General features: G+C 43.4%; 1 protein-coding gene across 1 annotated transcript; it reads right to left on the bottom strand.

Moving 5' to 3' along the window:
• Window positions 1-241: 241 nt before the first annotated feature.
• LOC140463230 (uncharacterized) lies at window positions 242-19,248 on the bottom strand. Its single transcript, XM_072557015.1, has 4 exons — window positions 18,890-19,248; window positions 7,756-7,886; window positions 4,643-4,808; window positions 242-1,029 (listed from the first exon to the last, which is right to left on the bottom strand). Exons 1-4 carry the CDS (start codon window positions 19,056-19,058, stop codon window positions 368-370), a joined length of 1,128 nt encoding a protein of 375 aa, XP_072413116.1. The 5' UTR covers window positions 19,059-19,248; the 3' UTR covers window positions 242-367.

Here is a 19,248-nt window from a genome sequence, read left to right as displayed (position 1 = left end):
ACTGCACCCACTCAACCCTTCAGCCCCTACCTCTACCCCCTCCCTCTCCTCATCCTTCCCAATCTACCCTCTCCCTTATTTTTCACTTTTCCTTCCTGGTCTTCCCTCCCTCCATTCTGCTATCCTCCTATGACACTCCCTGACACTCCACCCCATCCTACTGTTCCCAAGCTCTCCCATTATTCTTTCCCCATCCTCCTATCAGTGTCCCACTTCTCCTCAATCCCAATCCTCCCCCTTATCTCCTTGCAGTGTCATCACCTTCTCTCCCACCTTCCTTCATCACCTCCCCATCCAACCCACTGCCCAAGTATGTCCCTCCTCCCTCCCTTGCCTGTATCCTGTCACTGCTCCCGCTCTACCTCAGCTAAGATGGGTTGACCTGCCCACCTTTTTGAGGTTTTGTTATGCTGCCTTTAGACTTTACATTGGCTGACAAGGAGGCATCTTGCCTGAGGGACTTGTTGTTTACTTTAACCTCGGTGCTAGTAGCTTCTTTCTTCCAGCTATCACTGGGCTTTGTGAGTGATATGTCATCCTGTGCTTTATCTATAACGGCAATTGGATTAGGGTTTTGGGCTTGTTTACTGCTTTTCCTGTGCCCAGCCGGCCTGGCAGTGCGGGTCGGTCGGTTTTTCCGGACTGGGTTCCTTTGCACTCTAATAGTACCAGCTCGTGGCTCACCCGGTTTCAGCAGGTTGGCAAGGTAGAGCGTGCCATAAGGGCCCTTGCGCCAAGTCTCCAATGTGGAGTCAAACTTCTGGTGAGCAAAGAGAGCCGACTTGTCCATGAGGGAACTGGTCTTAATGCCAGCTGTCCGCTTTTTCCATTGGACTTGGAAGAGCTTGCTGATGTTGTCCAGGTGTCCTGTCATTTGAGCCAGACTCATCAACGTCTCACCATCACCGTCAGGGTCATCAGCCTCAGCTCCGTGAAGCAGTAGCTGGTCAATGCACTCAGACCTAGCCATGACAACTGCCATGTGGAGAGCAGTGCGTCCACTTGCAGTTTTGGTTTTTGGATTAGCACCTGGAAACAGACAGAGCAGTAGGTGAACAGAGAAACAATTGAGTGTACAGTCACTTGAACATATCAGCACATGAACATGTTTTAGAAACATATACATAAAAGCATGCAAGTATAAAAACATAGAATCAATTATTTTAAAAAAACACGGAATATTTGGGAAATCCTGATCTATTCATAGCTTCATGGAAATGGAAATCATGTCTGATGAATTTATTAAAGTTTGTGAAGGAACACTCTACCAGAGTAGATAGAGGGAAATTAATAGATTGTTCTATTTGGACTTCCAGAGAGCATTTGACAAGGTATCTCACAAAAGATTAAGTTGAAAGAGAAGTGCCCACAGTGTTGAGGCAGCATATTGGCATGGATAGAGAATTGGTTAATGGGCAGGAAACAGTGAGTGGGATAATGGGTTCTTTTTCAGGTTGGTGACCTGTGACCAATAGGGTTCTACAGGGATCGGTGCTGGGAGTGGAATGGTTTATAAATATGACATGAAGGAAGGAAGTGAATGTACTGTACTCATTTTTCTGTCATCTGCAAATTTAAGTGGAAAGGCAGGTTGTGACAGGGAAACAAGCAGTTCACAGAGTTAGGTTAAGTACTGGCGGAATGGCAACTCAGTGGTTAGCACTGTTGCCGCACAACACCAGGGAGCAGCTGGGTTCGATCCCCACCTTGGGTGACTGTGTGTGGAGTTTGCACATTCTCCCTGTTTCTGTGTGGGCTTCTCCCACAGTCCAAAGATGTACAGGTCAGGTGAATTGGCCATTCTAGATTGCCCATAGTGTTAGATGCATTAGTCAGGGGTAAATATTGGGTTGGGGAATGGGTCTGGGTGGGTAACTCTTCGGAGCGTCAGTGTGGACTTGTTGGGCCGAAGGGCCTGTTTCCATAGTGTAGGGAATCTAATCTAACCTACAAAAAAGTAAATGAGCAAGGAGTTGGCAAATAGAATGTAATGTTGAAAAATATGATGCTGTTTATTTTGGAAGGGTGAACAAATGAACACTACTATCAAAATGAAAAAAAAAACTACATAAATCAGCAACACAAAAGGACAAGCATATCAGACCCTGAGTAAATGCTGGGAGGATGTTTCCCCTCATGAGAGAGTCTAGGACCAGGGAGTATAATCTCAGAATAAAGGGGTGCTAATTGAAGACTAAGTTAGGAAGAATTTCTTCGCAAAAGGTTGTAAAGTCCAACAGAGCCATGTGGGCAGAATCCTTGGGTACATTTAAGGCTGAGATGGATAGTTTTTTGATTAGGAAGGAAATGAAGGGTTATGGGTAAGAGCAGGAAAACGAACATGAGAGCTGTTTCTCAGCCATGATCCTATTGAATGGAGGAACAGATGAGAGCCAAGTGGCCTACTCTTGTTCCTATTCCTTAAGGTCTTCATACAGTCACACAGCATGGAATCAGACCCTTTGGTCCAAATCATCCATACTGACCAGGTTTCCCAAAATTAAACTAGTCTTATTTGCCTGCATTTGGCCCAGTTGCCTCTAAATCTCTCCTATTCATGTACCTGTCCAAATGTCTTTGAAATGTTGTAACTGTACCTGCATCTACCACTTCCTCTGGCAGTTCATTCCACACACAAACCACCTTCTGTGTGAAATGGTTGCCCCTCATTCATTTTAAATCTTTCCCCTCTCATCCTAAAGCAATGTCCTCTAGATTTGAATTCCCCTGCCCTAAGGAAAAGATCTTGGCTATTCATCTTACTGTACCCCTCATGATTTGTACTGCTCCTACACTCCAGAGAAAAAGTCCCAGCCTCTCCTTATAATTCAAACCCTCCAGGTCCCAGTAACGACCTTGTAAATTTTTTTTTCTGTACCCTTGCCAATTTAATAGTAACCTTCCCACAATAGGGTGACCAGAATTATACACAGCACTCTAAAGGTGGCCTCACCTACATCCTGTACAGCCACAACATGACATCCCAACTGTACTCACTATCCTGACTAATGCAGGCAAGCACACCACCTTGCCTACCTGTGACACTGCTTTAAGGAACAATGTTCCTGAATCCCTATGTCTCTCTGTTTGATAACACTTCCCATTTCCCAGCCATTAACTGTGTAAGTGTTTATCTAAATTAAACTCCATCTGCCACTCCTCAGCCTGTTGGTCCAGCTGATCAATATCCCTTTGTACTCTTAGATAACCTTTTTCAATGTCTACCACCAAATTTACATGCTTTGATTATAAAGAGTAATCTCTTATGTAAGATATCTTTATCAAAAGATTTCTGAAAATCTGTCCACTGGTTCACCCCCATCTGTTCTACTAGTTATGTCCTCAAAAACTCTGGTCGGTTTACCGACCATCACTTGCCTTTCATAAAGACTTTTAATACCATTGGTTTTTTTTAAGTGTTCCTATTTTTTATGGTCCTATATAAGAGTACGTGAAAAGAGTGGCATATGAACCATAGGAGTTCGTGAACATAGGGGTAAGTGAACACAGGGAACCGGTGAGTGTAGAGGCACATGTAAATCAGGGCATCCGAATGAAATAGCATCTGAACATAGGAGTTTATGCACATAGGAGGACATGTGCATTAGGAGCATGCTGTATAAGATAATGTGAACATTAGGAACATGTGTACATAGAAATGTGAACATAGCATGTGAACAGAGTGGTGTGTGAATCTAAGGGCACATGTTCAGAGGGGCACGTGGATAAGTAGCATGTGAACATAAGAGCACTTGAACATATGAGCACATGGTCTGAGCAGCACATGAGATTGAAGCATGTGAACAACGCATCACACAAACATAGAAACACGTGTGTATAGATGGGCATATATATTAGGTGCACACGAAGAAAGAAGCACATGAACAGAACAGCATGTGAACATGGGAGCCATGTGTACGTAAGAAAATGTGATCAGAGCAGCATGTGAACCCAGAGGAATGTAATCATGGGGCATGTGAAATGAGTAGCATTTGAACCAGCAACACGTCATTTAGCCCCTTTGAGCTTTTTCTGTCAGTTCGTTGAGATTGTGGTTAGTCCATTTTTTTTATGCCTTACTAACTTCGTGCAACCAAAACCTATTGATCTCAGTAGGAGGAAAAAGCAGAGAAACCCAGACACAAGATCGAAACAAGGGACATTGCACTCAAAGGGATTGGAGATGATGCTGAGATGATTTGAAAATCACCAGTCATTCACCACGGGAGAGAGCGCAGGTTCAGTGTAGTTACTTTGGTAGCTATTTAATAATTTCAAAGATATATTTAAAGTTATTTGTGTGAGAATCTCAAACTGTTCAGCTTTGGGTTGTGGACTTTTAGAAAAATATTTTCTCATGACAGGTGGGTGTCACTGGCAAGGCCTGAATCTGTTGCTCTTGATCTGAGTTGCTTACTGGGACCATTTCAGAGGGCAGTTCAGTGATAGAGTAGATGGATTCACCATAGAGTCTGTGGATGTGCAGGCTGGATGAGTTAGCCATGGGAAAAAAAGCCAATGTGGAGTTAGAGGGATGAGGTGGACCTTAGTGGCATGCTCTTCAGAGAGTATTGCAGACTCAATGGGCTGAATGGCCTCTTTCTGCACTGCAGGAGATCTATGATAGCTACTGCATCCTTACCATTCATCAGAAGAAAATTGACAGTGCTAACGTGGCCCCTGTGAGCAGCAATAAAGAGTGCAACGAAAGCACGTTCTGCAATCCAGGCTGCCTTTTGTTTGGTGTCCAGTTGCCTGAAATTTGGAGTGGAGTACTCAGTGTCTTTGGTCACTCCGAGCGATATTAACTGCACATCAATGAAAACCATTAACAAAATCAGGGCTCATTCACTTGTTTCTTTGTAATCACTTTTGAGACACAAATCCCACTTTCAGTACTTGGACCATAGACACATTCTACATTCCTCCCACCCTCTGGGTGAAAACTATCTTCTCTACATTTTACAATGTCTAGACTGACACCAGAGGGAGTGCTGTGCTGCTGGATGTCCGTGTTTCAGATGAGATATTAATCCAGAGCTCCATCTACACATAAAAGATCCCATGGCACTATGTGAAAGAGGAGTCAGGGAGATTCCCCCTAATACCTTGGTCAATATTCATTCCTTACCCAGTTGGTTTTGCTTATTATCACTTAGCTATTTGTAGGATCAAGCTGTGTGAGAAATCAATGCTGGGTTTTCTGTGCTACGACTATTTAATTGATTGTGAAGAGCTTTGGGATGTCTTGACTTTATGACAGGCACACTATAAAGGCAAGGTCTTCCCTCCAAATGTCACAGGCTTTAATCTCAGGAGTCCCCTCTTCTCAATCACATCATACAGTCAGCAGCTTTGAAAGCCCAATGAGAGTTTTTTAATTATTTATTCTTTTGTGGGGTGTGGATTTCACTGGCAAGGCCAATCTTTTCCCCATGACATCATACAATAAAGTTTGTTGATGCTCAAGGTTTGAGTCCGGAGAATTTCTTGTGGGCGGCACGGTGGCTCAGTGGTTAGCACTGCTGCCTCACAGCACCAGAGACCCGGGTTCAATTCCCGCCTCAGGCGACTGACTGTGTGGAGTTTGCACGTTCTCCCCGTGTCTGCGTGGGTTTCCTCCGGGTGCTCAGGTTTCCTCCCATAGTCCAAAGATGTGCAGGTCAGGTGAATTGGCCACGCTAAATTGCCCGTAGTGTTAGGTAAGGGATAAATGTAGGGGTATGGGTGGGTTGCGCTTCGGCGAGTCGGTGTGGACTTGTTGGGCCGAAGGGCCTGTTTCCACACTGTAATGTAATCTTAAAAAAAAAGATGGAGGCTTTTTTCTAAATATGGCAAGATTTCAGAAACCTGCAACACAAAGGGACTTGGGAGTATCTACTTCCAGATTCTCTTAAGGTTAACATGCAGTTACAGATGGCAATCAGGATGGCAAATGTTAGCATTCATTTCAAGTGGGCTAAAATACAAAAACAGGGATGTACTGCTGAGGATATATAAAGTCTGATCAGACTGCAATTAGAATATTGTGAGCAGTTTTAGGCCCCGTATCTAAGGAAGGATACACTGGTGTTGGAGGGGGTCCAAGGAGGCTTACAGAAATGATCCCTGGGATGAAGGACTTGTCACACAAGGAGTAATTGAAGACTCTGAACAGTACAGGACACTAGAAGGATATGGGGAGATCTGATTCAAAAGTACAGAATATTGAGAGGCCTAGATGGAGTGGATGAGGAGAAGACATTTTCACTAGTAGGAGAGATTAGGACTTGACAGCACTGCCTCAGAGTGAAGAGATAACCCTCAGAACTGAGATGAAGTGAGTCTGTGGAATGTATTGCCTCAGAGGGCTGGAGAGGCCAAATCACTGAGTGTATTTAGAGACAGGTAGATAAGTTCTTTATTAGTAAGGGGATCAAGGGTTATAGGGAAAAGGCAGAAGAAACACACCAGCCATGGTCAAATGGTGGAGTGTACTTGGTGGACAGAATGGTCTAATTCTGCTCCTATATCTTATGGTCTTATGTCAGAAGCTGAAGGCACAGATATCAAGAGGACAGATACCAAGGGTCAGGCACCCAGAGGGCAGATACCAGCAGCTGGTTACTCAAGGGCACCTTGCTGAGATATTTGTATCAGTCGATAGTCACAGGGGTGCCGGAAGACTGGAGGCTGGCTAACATGGTGCCACTATTTAAGAAAGGTGGTATGGAAAAGCCAATAAATTATAGACCGGTGAGCCTGACATCAGTGGTGGGCGAGTTGTTGGAGGGAATCCTGAGGGACCGGATTTACATGTACTTATACAGGCAAGGATTAATTAGGGATAGTCAACATGTGTGAGAAATTATGTCTCACTACCTTAATTGAGTTTTTTGAAGAAGTAACAAAGAGGATTGTTGAGGGCAAAGTGGTGGATGTGATCTATACGATCTTCAGTAAGATGTTTGACAAGGTTCCTCATGGGAGACTGGTTAGCAAGGTTAGATCACATGGAATACAGGGACAACTAGCCATTTGGATACAGAACTGGCTCAAAGGGTGGTGGTGGAGGATTGCTTTTCAGACTGGAGGGCTGTGACCAGTGGTGTGCCACAAGGATTGGTGCTAGGTCCAATATAAATGATTCGGATGTAAAAATAGGAGGTTAGTAAGTTCGCAAAACTGGAGGTGCAGTGGATAACAAAGAAGGTTACCCAGAGTACGACAGGATCTTGATCAGATGGGCCAATGGGCTGAGGAGTGGTAGATGGAGTTTAATTCAGAAAAATGTGTGGTGCTGCATTTTGGAAAAGCAAATTAGAGCAGGACTTATACACTTAAGGTGCTGGCAAGTGTTGCTGAACAAAGAGACCATGGAGTGTAGCTAACCCCATACCAACCTGTGCTGAGAGTGTTTGATGGAGACAGTGGAGAGTAACTTTAATCTGTATCTCACCCATGATATACCTGTCCTCAGAGTGTTTGATGGAGATGGTGAAAAGGGGGCTTTACTCTGTACCTAACCCCATGCTTGCTTGTTCTCAGAGTGTTTAATGGGAACAGTGTAGAAGAAACATTACCTTCCATTTAAAAGACTAGAATGAGTTTTACTCTCTGTATCTAACTTCCCCCAGGCTATAGCTGTCCTGGCACTATTTAATGGGGACAGTGTCGAGTGAACTTTACTCTGCACCCAGCTCTGTGATGTGTTTACAATGGCTAAATTGGATGCTTTTATTGCATTATCCCATATCCCATACCAGGCAGTGGTACCTTCTCAATATCATTGTGTGCAGCAGCATGTAGCAGCTGCTGCCAGCCATCTTGAAACCAGGTTTTCATTTTTATTGTTGAATTTTTGATGACACCGTTGTATTTTAAGGTAACATTGTCAGGCATTTCTCCTGCAGAAAACAGACAAACTATGTTAGCATTACCAAAACACCAATCACTTACACATCAAAAAGAAACCTCACTGTGCACTTGGCCTAGACTATCACTTCAGATCTATCCTATCAGATTACTTGGAGCTGCCTCCTTTCAAGTGAGATGTTGAGCTGAGACCCCATTCATCTACACAGTTCACTAGGAGCCAATGGCACCATATGAAATGGGGAAGTTAGTTCATTCTCTGTCCTTGGTCAAATATCCCTGAAACAAGCTCAGGGGGTAATTACTGACCTATCTCAATTGCTAGGATGTAGTTAGGTTTCAAGTCTTGCCTTTGAAACAGAAAAATGCATCATTCATTCACGAGAAAGTGCTCAAGAACATATCATTACTTTTGTGTACTCACAAAGATCATGGGTACTATGTTATGGCCCAGTCATTGTACCTTAAAGGGAAATGCTCACGATTGCATCTCTGCATCATAGCATATAACTGGAGGCCATAAAGGTCTCAGAGGCCATAAAGGTCTCAAAGACCATCTTAAGGCCAAGTACACAAGGATAATTGAGGGAGGAAAGGGAGAAGATAGAGTCATAGCGACAGGTTGGATACAAAATTGGTCACGGGAGACAGAGGCTAATTATATTGCCATAGAGATGTACAGCAGTACAGCATGGAAACAGCATGGAACAATTGGCCCCATCCCAGATGTTGTTTCAGGGCACCCTGCAGTCATTATCGACCTCCCCCCATCTCTCAAACTCGGACCACCACCATCCCTCGCACAAGTCACAGAAAAAAAACTGACAAAGTCTTAGCAGCAGCACAATCCCTTAGGCTGCTACATCCTATTGAATAATTCCCTAAAAGCCCAAAGGCAAGTCACTGACAAATGGTATAGGCCACAGACTGGGAGCAGTAACAGGCAGAGGTCCCAGGCTCCTAACAGTTCCAGGTCCCAGATCCCAGAATACAGTCGCTCACAAATAAGTGTCCAGGCCTGAATCCCTGACCGAAAGCGCCAGGAACACACCTCTGCAGCAGCAGACAAAATCGAAAAGCCCAGGCTTCAGGAACTGATGCTTCAAGACACTGGCAGGGAAGAAATGGAGGCAACCAGATTTCTCAAGGCAGCAACAGCAGCCGGTCCCAGTTGCAGGTCCCTCCAGGGCAGGCTGGTTACAGCACCAGAGACCCCAGGCCACACGCAGCAGCAGGTGTTTTTACAGCATTCTTCAACTTAACGAGGAGAAATCTGGCTCCCAGGCTTCCAAAGGCGGCAGTAGCAGCAATAGGGAATTCCAGGTTTCAGTGGCTCCAGACAGGCAGGCTGCAGCATCAGAAGCTCCAGGCTCTAGGCCTCAATCAGCTCCAGCTGCTCTCAGTTGTAACAGATGTTGCCATTCCAGCCTCCACGTCCCAATGACAGATCCCCTTGGACTTTGAGGTAATCTTCTTCACAGTCCACTAAACCGCCAATTTTGGTGTTGTCTGTAAACTTACTAACCATACCTCCCATGTACACATCCAAATCATTTATATAAATGATGAAAAGTAGTGGACCCAGCACCATTTGTTGTGGCACTCCAGTCTAAAACGAAACCCTCCACTACAACCCTCTGGGTCTTCTACCTTCGATCCAGTTCTGTATCAAAGTGGCCAGTTTTCCATGTATTCTATGTGACCTAACCTTGCTAACTAGTCTATCATGAGTAATCTTCTTGAATGCCTTACTGAAGACCATATAGACTATGTCCACCACTCTGTCTTCATCAATCCTCTTTGTTACTTCTTCAAAAAGCTCAACTAAGTTAGTGAGACATGACCTCCCATGCTCAAAGTCATGTTGACTATCCCTAATCAGTCCTTGCCTTTTCAAATACATGCACATCCTGTGTATGGGTTCCCTCCATCAACTTACTCAACACCAACGTCAGGCTCACTGGTTTACAGTTCCTGGCTTTTCTTTACCACCTTTCTTAAATAGTGGCACCATGTTAGCCAATCCCCTCTCTTTAGCACCTCACCTGTGGCTATCAAAGTGAAAACTTTACTCCTTAGGTCCCTTTTAAATCTTACTCCTCTCACCTTAAACCTATGCCCTCTAATTTTGGACTCCGAATCCCAGGGAAAAGACTTTGTCTATTTACCCTATCCATGCCCCTCATGATTTTATAAATTTCTATAACATCACCCCTCAGCCTCCAATGCTCCAGGGAAAATAGCCCCAGCCTATTCAGCCTCTCCCTCCAGCTCAAACCCTGGATCTCAGCAAGGGGCCCAGCAATCACTTCCCTAGCTTCCCACAGAGTTCTAGGGGGAGCTTGATCTTATCAAATGGGCCGGTGGGACAAGGAGTGGCAGGTGGAGTTTAATTTAGATAAATGAGAGGTGCTGCGTTTTGGAAAGGCAAATCAGGCAAGGACATCTACACTTAATGGGAAGGATCTGTGGAGTGTTGCTGAACAAAGAGACCTTGGAATGCAGGTCTCAAGGAATAGTTCCTTGAAGGTGGATTACCAGGTAGATAGGATAGTGAAGAAGTATCTTATGTATTTATTGGTTAGTGCATTGAGTATGGGAGTTGCAAGGTTATGTTGCAGCTGTACAGGACATTGGTTAGACTACTTTTGGAATACTATATTTGAAAGAGTTCAGAAAATATGTATGAGGATTTTGCCAGGGCTGCAGCAACTTATAGAATAGTAAGTATTCCTAGAATTCAAGGAAATCAGCTCCATCACTGAAATTACCTCAAAAAAGAAGCAACTCTTACAACTACAATATCTTTCAGTCCTCCACTTTGGACTACTCAGAACCCTCTCCCATACAATCATACAACACAGAAGCAGACCTTATGGTCCAACCAGTCCATGCCAATCACAATCCCAAAGTAAGTTAATCCCACCTATCTGATCTTTGCCCGTATCCCTCCAACCTTTCCTATTCATGTACTTATCCAAATGTCTTTTAAACATTGTAATTGTACCCACATCCATCAATTTCTCAGGAAGTTAATTCCACCTGCGAACCACCATCTACCCCCATCTTTTTTTTATCTTTCATCTCTCACCTTAAAAATGTGCCAGGTGTCTTGAAGTCCCCACATCATAAGGAAAATACAACTACCATTAATTCTATCTAGATCCCTTATTATTTTACAAACTTCTATAAGGCCACTTCTCAACCTCCCACGCTCCAGTGTATCCAACCTTTTGGAGGAGTGTTCTTCTATTTGGAGATCTGTGACCAGTGGTGTTCTGCAAGAATCACTGCTGGGACTCCTGTTGTTTGTAATTTATTATAAATGATTTAGATGAAAATATCAGTCAACCCAATTAGTAAGATTGCTGTGGCCTTGACAGATCTTTGTATCCTGTTTAGCCAGAGGTAAGGTAGCAGAAAACTGGAGAATAGCCATTGTTGGAGAAATTATTGGTGAAAATTGTTTGGACAAGATTTACACATATTTGGAGAAGAATGAGCTTATTAAGATTAGCCAGCATGGCTTTATGCATGGAAAATCTTGTCTCACAAACTTGATTGAATTTTTTGAGGAAGTGACGAAGATGATTAATGAAGGGAAGGCAATGGATGTTGACTTCATGGAATTTATTAAAGCTTTTGACAAGGTCCTTCATGGTCGATTGGTCCTGAATATCAAATCGCCTGGAATCAATGGTGAGTTGGCAGGTTGGATACAAAATTGGCTTGGTCATAGAAGTCAGAGGCTAGTTGTGGATGGGTGCTTTTCTGACTGGAGATCTGTGACCAGTGATGCTCTGCAAGGATCAGTATTGGAATCGCTGTTGTTTGTAATTTATAGAAATAATTTGGATGAAAATGTTGGTGAACTGATTAGTAAATTTACAGATTACATGAAAGTTGGTGGAGTCGCAGATAATGAGGAAGGTTATCAAAGGATGCAACAGGATATAAATAAGCTGGAAAGTTGGATGGAGAAATGGCAGATAGAGTTTAATCTGGACAAGTGGGAGGTAATATATTTTGGGAGGTCAAATGCAAGTGGATAGTATATAGTAAATGGCGGGACCCTTAGGAGGATTGATAATACAGAAAGAACTTGGGTTGCAAGTCCATAGCTCCCTGCAAGTGGCAACACAAGTGGATAAAGTGGTAAAGAAGGTGTATAGCATGCTTGTCTTCATTGGTCAAGGCACCAAATATTACAATTGGCCAGTCATGTTGCAGCTGTTTAAAACTTTAGTTAGGCCACATTTGGAATATTTTGTACAGCTCTGGTCGCCACACTATAGGAAGGATGTGGAGGTTTTGGACAGGGTACAAGAGGTTTAACAGGATGTTTGCCTTAGCTACAAGCACAGGTTGGACAAACTTGGATTGTTCTTGCAAGAGCATTGAAGGTTGAGGGACCTGATAGAAGTGTATAAAATTATGAGAGGCATAGATAGTCAGAGTCGTTTTTTTCCTCAGGGTGGAAATGTCAAATATTAAGGGGTATAGGTTTAAGGTGAGAGGGGGTGAGGCAAATCCTTTTATATAGATGGGGATAGGTACCTGGAATGTGCTGCTGGGGAGGTAGTAGAAAAATACAATAGAAAAATCTGAGAGGCAGTTACACAGACATATTAGAGGCAGGGAATAGAGGGATGCAGACCATGTGCAGGCAGATTGGATTAGTTTAGAATGGCATCATGGTCAGCACAGACATGGTGGGCTGAAGGGCCTGTTCCTGTGCAGTTCTGTTCTATGCTCTTTGTAAACTGAATTGCTGAAAATGAGGCCTGACACTAATGTGCTTATTGATGTAATGTTTGTGCATATTACTGAGCTGTAAACAGTGTGTGTTTTTCAATATCATGTTATCCATAGCTTTTTTTTTACATTGTGAAGGATGATGCAAATATTAGGAGCCACAGGTTGTAAAGACGTACTTGATAAATTGCCCAATTACAGATAACAAAGGACCCAGAGTGATGATAGGGTTAGTCTTGGTATCGGTGGATTGTTAGGGAAGCATTAGGGAATAGAAGACAGTGAGAATCAATCAGCATTCCAGCTACCAGTCCCCATCCAACAATGCATGTTGGCAAATGTGGTTCAAATGTTCAGTGTAGAACTCTTACCTCTGGGTCAGGTGGTTTTGGCTTAAAGCTCACTTCAGGATCTAAGCAGAAAATTCAAGGCTGACCCTCCAATGCAACACTGGAGGAATCCTGCACTGATAAAGGTGCTGTCTTCTGTATGAGATGTGAAATAAGGCCATCTGCTCTTTGACAAGAATAGAAACAGCTCTCGGCACTACTTGAGTGGTCTAGTATACACCACTTACAAGATGCATTACATTAACTCCCCGAGCTTCCTTCCAATGGCACCTTCCACCTCCCAGTTCACTACCTAGAAAATCAAGGTCGGGGATAAAGGGAACACCACTATCTGCATGTTCGTCTACAAGTCACATATATTTCCAAGTGAAAGGTATCACCATTTCCTTCACCGTCGCTGGGTCAAAATCTGGCAAATGCCTTGCTAACGGCATCGATTAGATTAGATTTCTTACAGTGTGGAAACAGGCCCTTCAGCCCAAGTCCACAGCGACCCTCTGAATATTAACCCACCCAGATCCATCTCCCTCTGACTAATGCATCTAACACCATGGGCAATTGAGCATGGCCAATTCACCTGACCTGCACATCTTTGGACTGTGGGAGGAAACCAGAGCACCTGCAGTACCCTAACCCCAGGAGCTGCAGTGGTTTAAGAAGGCATTTCACCACCACCTTCTCCAGAGCAACTAGGGCAGGCAATAATTGCTGGGCCCAGCCAGTGGGGCCAAATATTCATGAATTAATAAAAATACTTGCAGAGAAGAGAGAAGAAATAATTCCTAATGTCCTGTTCAAAGTTTATCCCTCAATCAATGTCACAAAACAGATTCTTTGGTTACTATCATCTGCTGTTTTGGTGTGTTCTTTGTGCAAAGTGGCTGCTACATTACAAGTTCAAAAGTATTCCACTAGGTGTGAAGCCCTTTTGACATTCAATGGTCTTTAAAAGAATGAGTGCAAATTTCTTTTTATTCTACAACAGTATCTAACAGGAATCATTGGCAACACTACTCCAGCCTGTTTCCCACTCATGGACTGGAGGTAAACATACAGGTCTGTATAAAGTTGTTTGCCCTCCCAGTTTGCATAAGAAAAACATGGTGACATCTATCTGCCACTTTAATGTCAGTATGAAGTTCAACAATGAGGCATGTTTCCTGACCATCCTTCCCTTTGTTAGGTTTAAGCAAGAGGAGTACGATAACGTGAGTGAACGTGTCGTGGAACTCCAAACAATGGATGTCTTCAATCTCCATCAGCCTCGAGTTAATGCAGAGCTTAGACTGAGTCCTGGAGGATGAAGATACCAGGTCAGAGTCTTGATTGTGTTCGCAGAGTTTCAAGTGTAGCAGTAGTCTGATTTTCACAGTGGCCTCAGCATTCCCTGTATTCAAAGTGGAACAGGCGACAGGGACTCTGGCAGATCAGCTTTTAGCTGGGTTTGTACGTGGCAGATTCAGGGACAGAACTTCACGGTTGAATAATCGGCCATGGCAAGCGAAGGACAAGCCTCTGTCCAGAGAAATCGCATCCCACAGACACAAAGTACACCCTGAGATAGTTGATAAACTCAATGTCAGATGGGGGACTGACAAAAAACAGGGTTACTAACCATCCAAGATTTACTCTGCCATTTCTCCGCCTTACTGAGATTAAATAAGTCTGTTCACAACTTTCAATCCTGAGTTAACCCTCATGTTCTCACCATCAAAGGAATCTTCTTCTTTCCATCTCTGTAACATCATTCAACTTTATCTTTTCTTAGCTCATTTGTTGCTGAAACTCATTGATGTTTTTGATATTTTTAGACTGAGTCCACTGCACTCTTGGCTGACATCCCACATACTACCCTCCATACACTCAACATCACCCAAACCTTAACTCCCATTAAGTGTGCCCTGTTCTCCCATCACCACATGCTCCCAGACTTCATTCCTGGTCAGACAACATCTTGGATTTTAAAATCCTAATTCTGATTTTAATCCCTCAGTGACTTCACCCCTTCCCTCTCTCTGAAATCTCCTCCAGTTCCACAACCCTCTGAGATCAATGCATTGATCTAATTCTGGCCTATAGTGCTGTGTTCAGTTCCAAGTTCTGAAGTTCCCTCCCTAAATCTCTTCACCATTCTCTTGCTTTTCTCCTTAAAACCTAACTTTGTCTGACCAAACCTCTTTTCTGTGCCTCAGGCATCTTGGAAAGTGTCATTAAGTGAAAGGCACTACATAAATACAAGATGTTGTTTTGTTGTCTCCAGGAATTAAAGCCCATTTTCCAGGATGTTGCCATAAAATGTCTTGATGACAATTAAAGAAAGTCCTCTGAGCATATAGGCACGCCTCCCATCAAATAAGATGTCTCCAGTTTAAAACGGAGATGTAGAGGTTTTTTTCTTCACTTGAAGGGTTTTTGGAAATCCCTTCTCTAGACAAGGGAATAGTAAGAAACAAAGTAGGGTCAGATGGTGTAGAATCTGAGTGGGTAGAATTGAGGAACCACAAAAGGTTTAAAAAAAAACAGCTGGAGTTACATACAGACCTCCAAATAGGGGACAGGAGTTGGGGCACAAAATACACGAGGAGATAGAAAAGATGTGTAGGAAAGGCAAAGTTTCAGTGATCATGGAGGATTTCAATATGCAGGTGGACTGGGAATATCAGATTGGTAGTGGATTGCAAGAAAAGGAGTTTGTGGAATGTCTGCAAGATGGCTTTTTGGAGCAGCTTGTGGTGAATTCCATTAGGGAACAGGCAACACTGTACTTAGTATTGTGTAATGAGGCAGACAAGGTGAAGGAACCCTTCGGAGGCAGTGATTATAATATGATTGCATTTACTCTGCAATTTGAGAGGGAGAAGATAGAATCAGAGGTAACAGTATAACAGGCAACCACAGAGGCATGAGGGAGAAGCTGGGCAGAATTAACTGGGACAGGAGCTTAGCAGAAAAGACAATGGAATTGCAATGGCAGGAATATCTGGGAATAATTCAGGAGACACCTGAATTATCAGAGATCCATCCTGAGGAAAATGAAGCCTGTTACAGTGAATATGAGGAAAACATGGCTGACTGGGGAAGTCAGGGATAGCATAAAAGCAAAAGACAAAGCATACAATGTGGCGAAGGGCAGTGAGAAACCAGAGGATTGGAAAGCTAAAGATGAACAAAGGCAACAAAAAAAAAGGAGGGAGAGGATTAAATTGAGGATAAGCTAGCCAGTAATGTAAAGGAAGGCTGTAAGAGTTTCTTTAGATATATAAAAAGCAAAAGAGAGGCAAATGTAGACATTGGACCACTGGAAAATGACACTGGAGAGATAATAGTGAGGAATAAGGAAATGGCTGAGGAACTGAGCTATTTCTTAGTGTCAGTCTTTATGGTGGAAGACACTATGACTATCCCAAACATTCAAGAGAGCAAGGGTGCAGAGCTGAGCATGGTGGCCATCACCAAGGAGAAGGTACTGGAAAAACTGAATGGCCTGAAGGTAGATAAATCACCTGGACCAGATAGACAATACCCCAGAGTTCTAACGGAGACAGCTAAAGAGATAATGGTGATTGTTCAGGAATCAATAGAATCAGGGAGGTCCCAGGGGACTGAGAAATCAGTAACATGACACTCCTGTTTAAAAAGGGAGTAAGGCAAAAGATGAAAAATTATAGACAGATTAGCCTAATCTCAGACATGGGTAAGATCTTAGAATCCATTGTGAAGAATGAGATTTCTGAATACTTGGAAGTGCATGATAAAATAGGGCAAAGTCATATGGTTTCATCAAGGGGGGGGGGGTCATGTTGACAAATCTGTTAGAATTCTTTGAGGAGGTAACAAGCAGATTAGACCAAGGAGAACCAATGGATGTTGTCTACCTGGACTTCAAAAAGGCCTTTGACATGGTACTGTACAGGAAGCTGCTGAGTAAGATAAGGGTTCATGGTGTTAGAGGCAAGGTACTAGCATGGATAGAAGCTTGGCTGATTGCCAGAAAGCAGAGATTGGGGATAAAAGGGTCCTTTTCGGGATGGCAGCCAGTGACAAGTGGTATTCTACAAGGCTCAGTGTTGGGACCACAGTTTTTCACTTTATACATTAGTGATCTACAAGGAGGAACTGAGGGCATTTTGGCTAAGTTTGCAGATGATACAAAGATAGGTGGACGGACAGGTAGCATTGAGGAGGCAGGGAGGCTGCAGAAGGATTTGGACAGGTTGGGAGAGTGGGCAGACAAATGGCAGATGGAATACAACGTGGGAAAGTGTGAGGTCTGTACTTTGGTAGGAAGAATAGAGGCATGGACTATTTTCTAAATGGGGAGAAAATTCAGAAGTCTGAAGTGCAAAGAGACTTGCAAGTTCTAGTCCAGGATTCTCTTAGGTTAAACTTGCAGGTTGAGTCAGTAGTTGGAAGGCAAATGCAATGATGGCATTTATTTTGAGAGGTCTTGAATATAAGGGCAGGGATGTACTTCTGAGGCTCTATAAGGCTCTGGTCAGACCACATTTGGATATTGTGTGCGATTTTGAGCCCCATATCTCTGGAGGGATATACTGACCCAGGAGCGTGTTCAGAGAAAGTTCATGAAAATGGTACTCTTTGAACTTGCTAAAAACCTTCCTTTTCTTCCTCACCCAGGCTTGTATACTCTTAGACATCTAGGGTTTTCTCAACTTACTGCTCCTACATTTCCCTCTGAAAGGTTACATGGTGGACCTGTACTCTCCCCAGCTCCTGTTTTGAATGCCCTCCATTGTTCTGCTGTAGACTTACTCACAAGGAGCTGCTTCCAGTCTATTGTGGTCAGATTGTGCTTTATTTTAATGAAATTTCCCTCCCCCAGTCTTTTGCAGTCAATCTTTGTCCTTGTTCAGAAAAGAATTTGAACCATACCATGTTGTTCTTGTCTAAATGTTCCCCCACTGCCACATTGAGCACTTGTCTGCCTTCTTTCCCCAGAACCAGATCCAGCACTGCACCATCCCAACATATTGATACAAAAGAAATCCCTGGATACATTTTAAGAAATCCACCCCCTCTAAGCCCTTAACACTATGACTATCCCAATTTATGGTGGCAAAGTTAAAATCCCTTGGAATAATTACCTTATTACCGTTACACAACTCTGAACTGTCTACATATTTGCTCCCCTATTTCCCACTGACACTTTGGGTGTCTATGACACACTCCCAGTAAAGTAGCTGCCCCTTAAAGTTCCTAAGTTCTACCCATAAAGCCTCTTTTGAAGACCCTTCCAAGATATCATCTCTCCTTATTGCAGTAATTGACTCCCTAATTAACAGTGCGACACCACCCTTTTTACACCATCTTTTTTCTTGCCTGAAGATCCTGTACCCTGAAAGGTGGAGTTGCCAGTCCAGTCCTTCTCTCAACCACATTTCTGTGATGGTAACAATATTATTCTTCCAAGTGTCAATCCATGGCATTAACTCAACAGTCTCACCTATTACGTTCCTAGCATTAAAGACCATCCAGCCTTGCCTTACTCTCTTGACACTCAACATAGCTGGGAGCTGCGTCCTTTGCTGTAGCATGATGTGTCTCTGTTCCATTGATATTCTGTGTCCCCTCCCCCATCAGTCTAGTTTAAATTCCTCCCTTCAGCACGAGCAAACCGGTTTGATATAATCCTTCAGTACTTTTGTTTACTGGTTGTAAAAATACAGGTCACAGCATTGAAGGCTGCTTTGTGAACAATCAGAAATCAAACAACCGCTTTAGAGTGTGACACACTGTTTTCTAATTGACTGGCTAGGCTGACAGGTCAGGCGACCAATGGGAGATTGTTTGAAGGAGGTCATGTGATGAAACCAGTTGGTACATGTAACTAGAGATGGCAACCCTCTACCAGCTGACCCGGCATACAATTGAATTGAGGTGGGGTGCAGTCATGCCACCAAAGGCCTTACCCTCATCCATGTAGTAGAGCCTTTGCATATTGGCAGGGATTCCAGTTACCAGCTCCAGGTTAGTCTTCAGCTCCCCAATGGTCATTTTGCTGTGACACTTCTTCAGTTTGAAGGTCTCCCCTGTGTCCTCCAGATGTATTCTCAGGCTACAGTTCCTTTCTTGAGCCATGAGGACATTGACAGGCTCTGTCTCACATTGACTGTCCCAATGAAAGGCCCACACCCACCACTGGCCTTCAGAAAAATATAAAGAAATATATCGTAACAAAATATGAGCTGTTTAGTTGAAATCATTCATTTCTAAATATTCAATTTGATATGAAAAAATCATCAGGACCTGAGCTGAATCAGGATCAGAG

This window comes from Chiloscyllium punctatum, chromosome 37 (genome assembly GCF_047496795.1).
Source record: "Chiloscyllium punctatum isolate Juve2018m chromosome 37, sChiPun1.3, whole genome shotgun sequence".
Lineage (NCBI taxonomy): Eukaryota > Metazoa > Chordata > Chondrichthyes > Orectolobiformes > Hemiscylliidae > Chiloscyllium > Chiloscyllium punctatum.
This window is presented reverse-complemented; position numbering and strand designations above follow the sequence as displayed.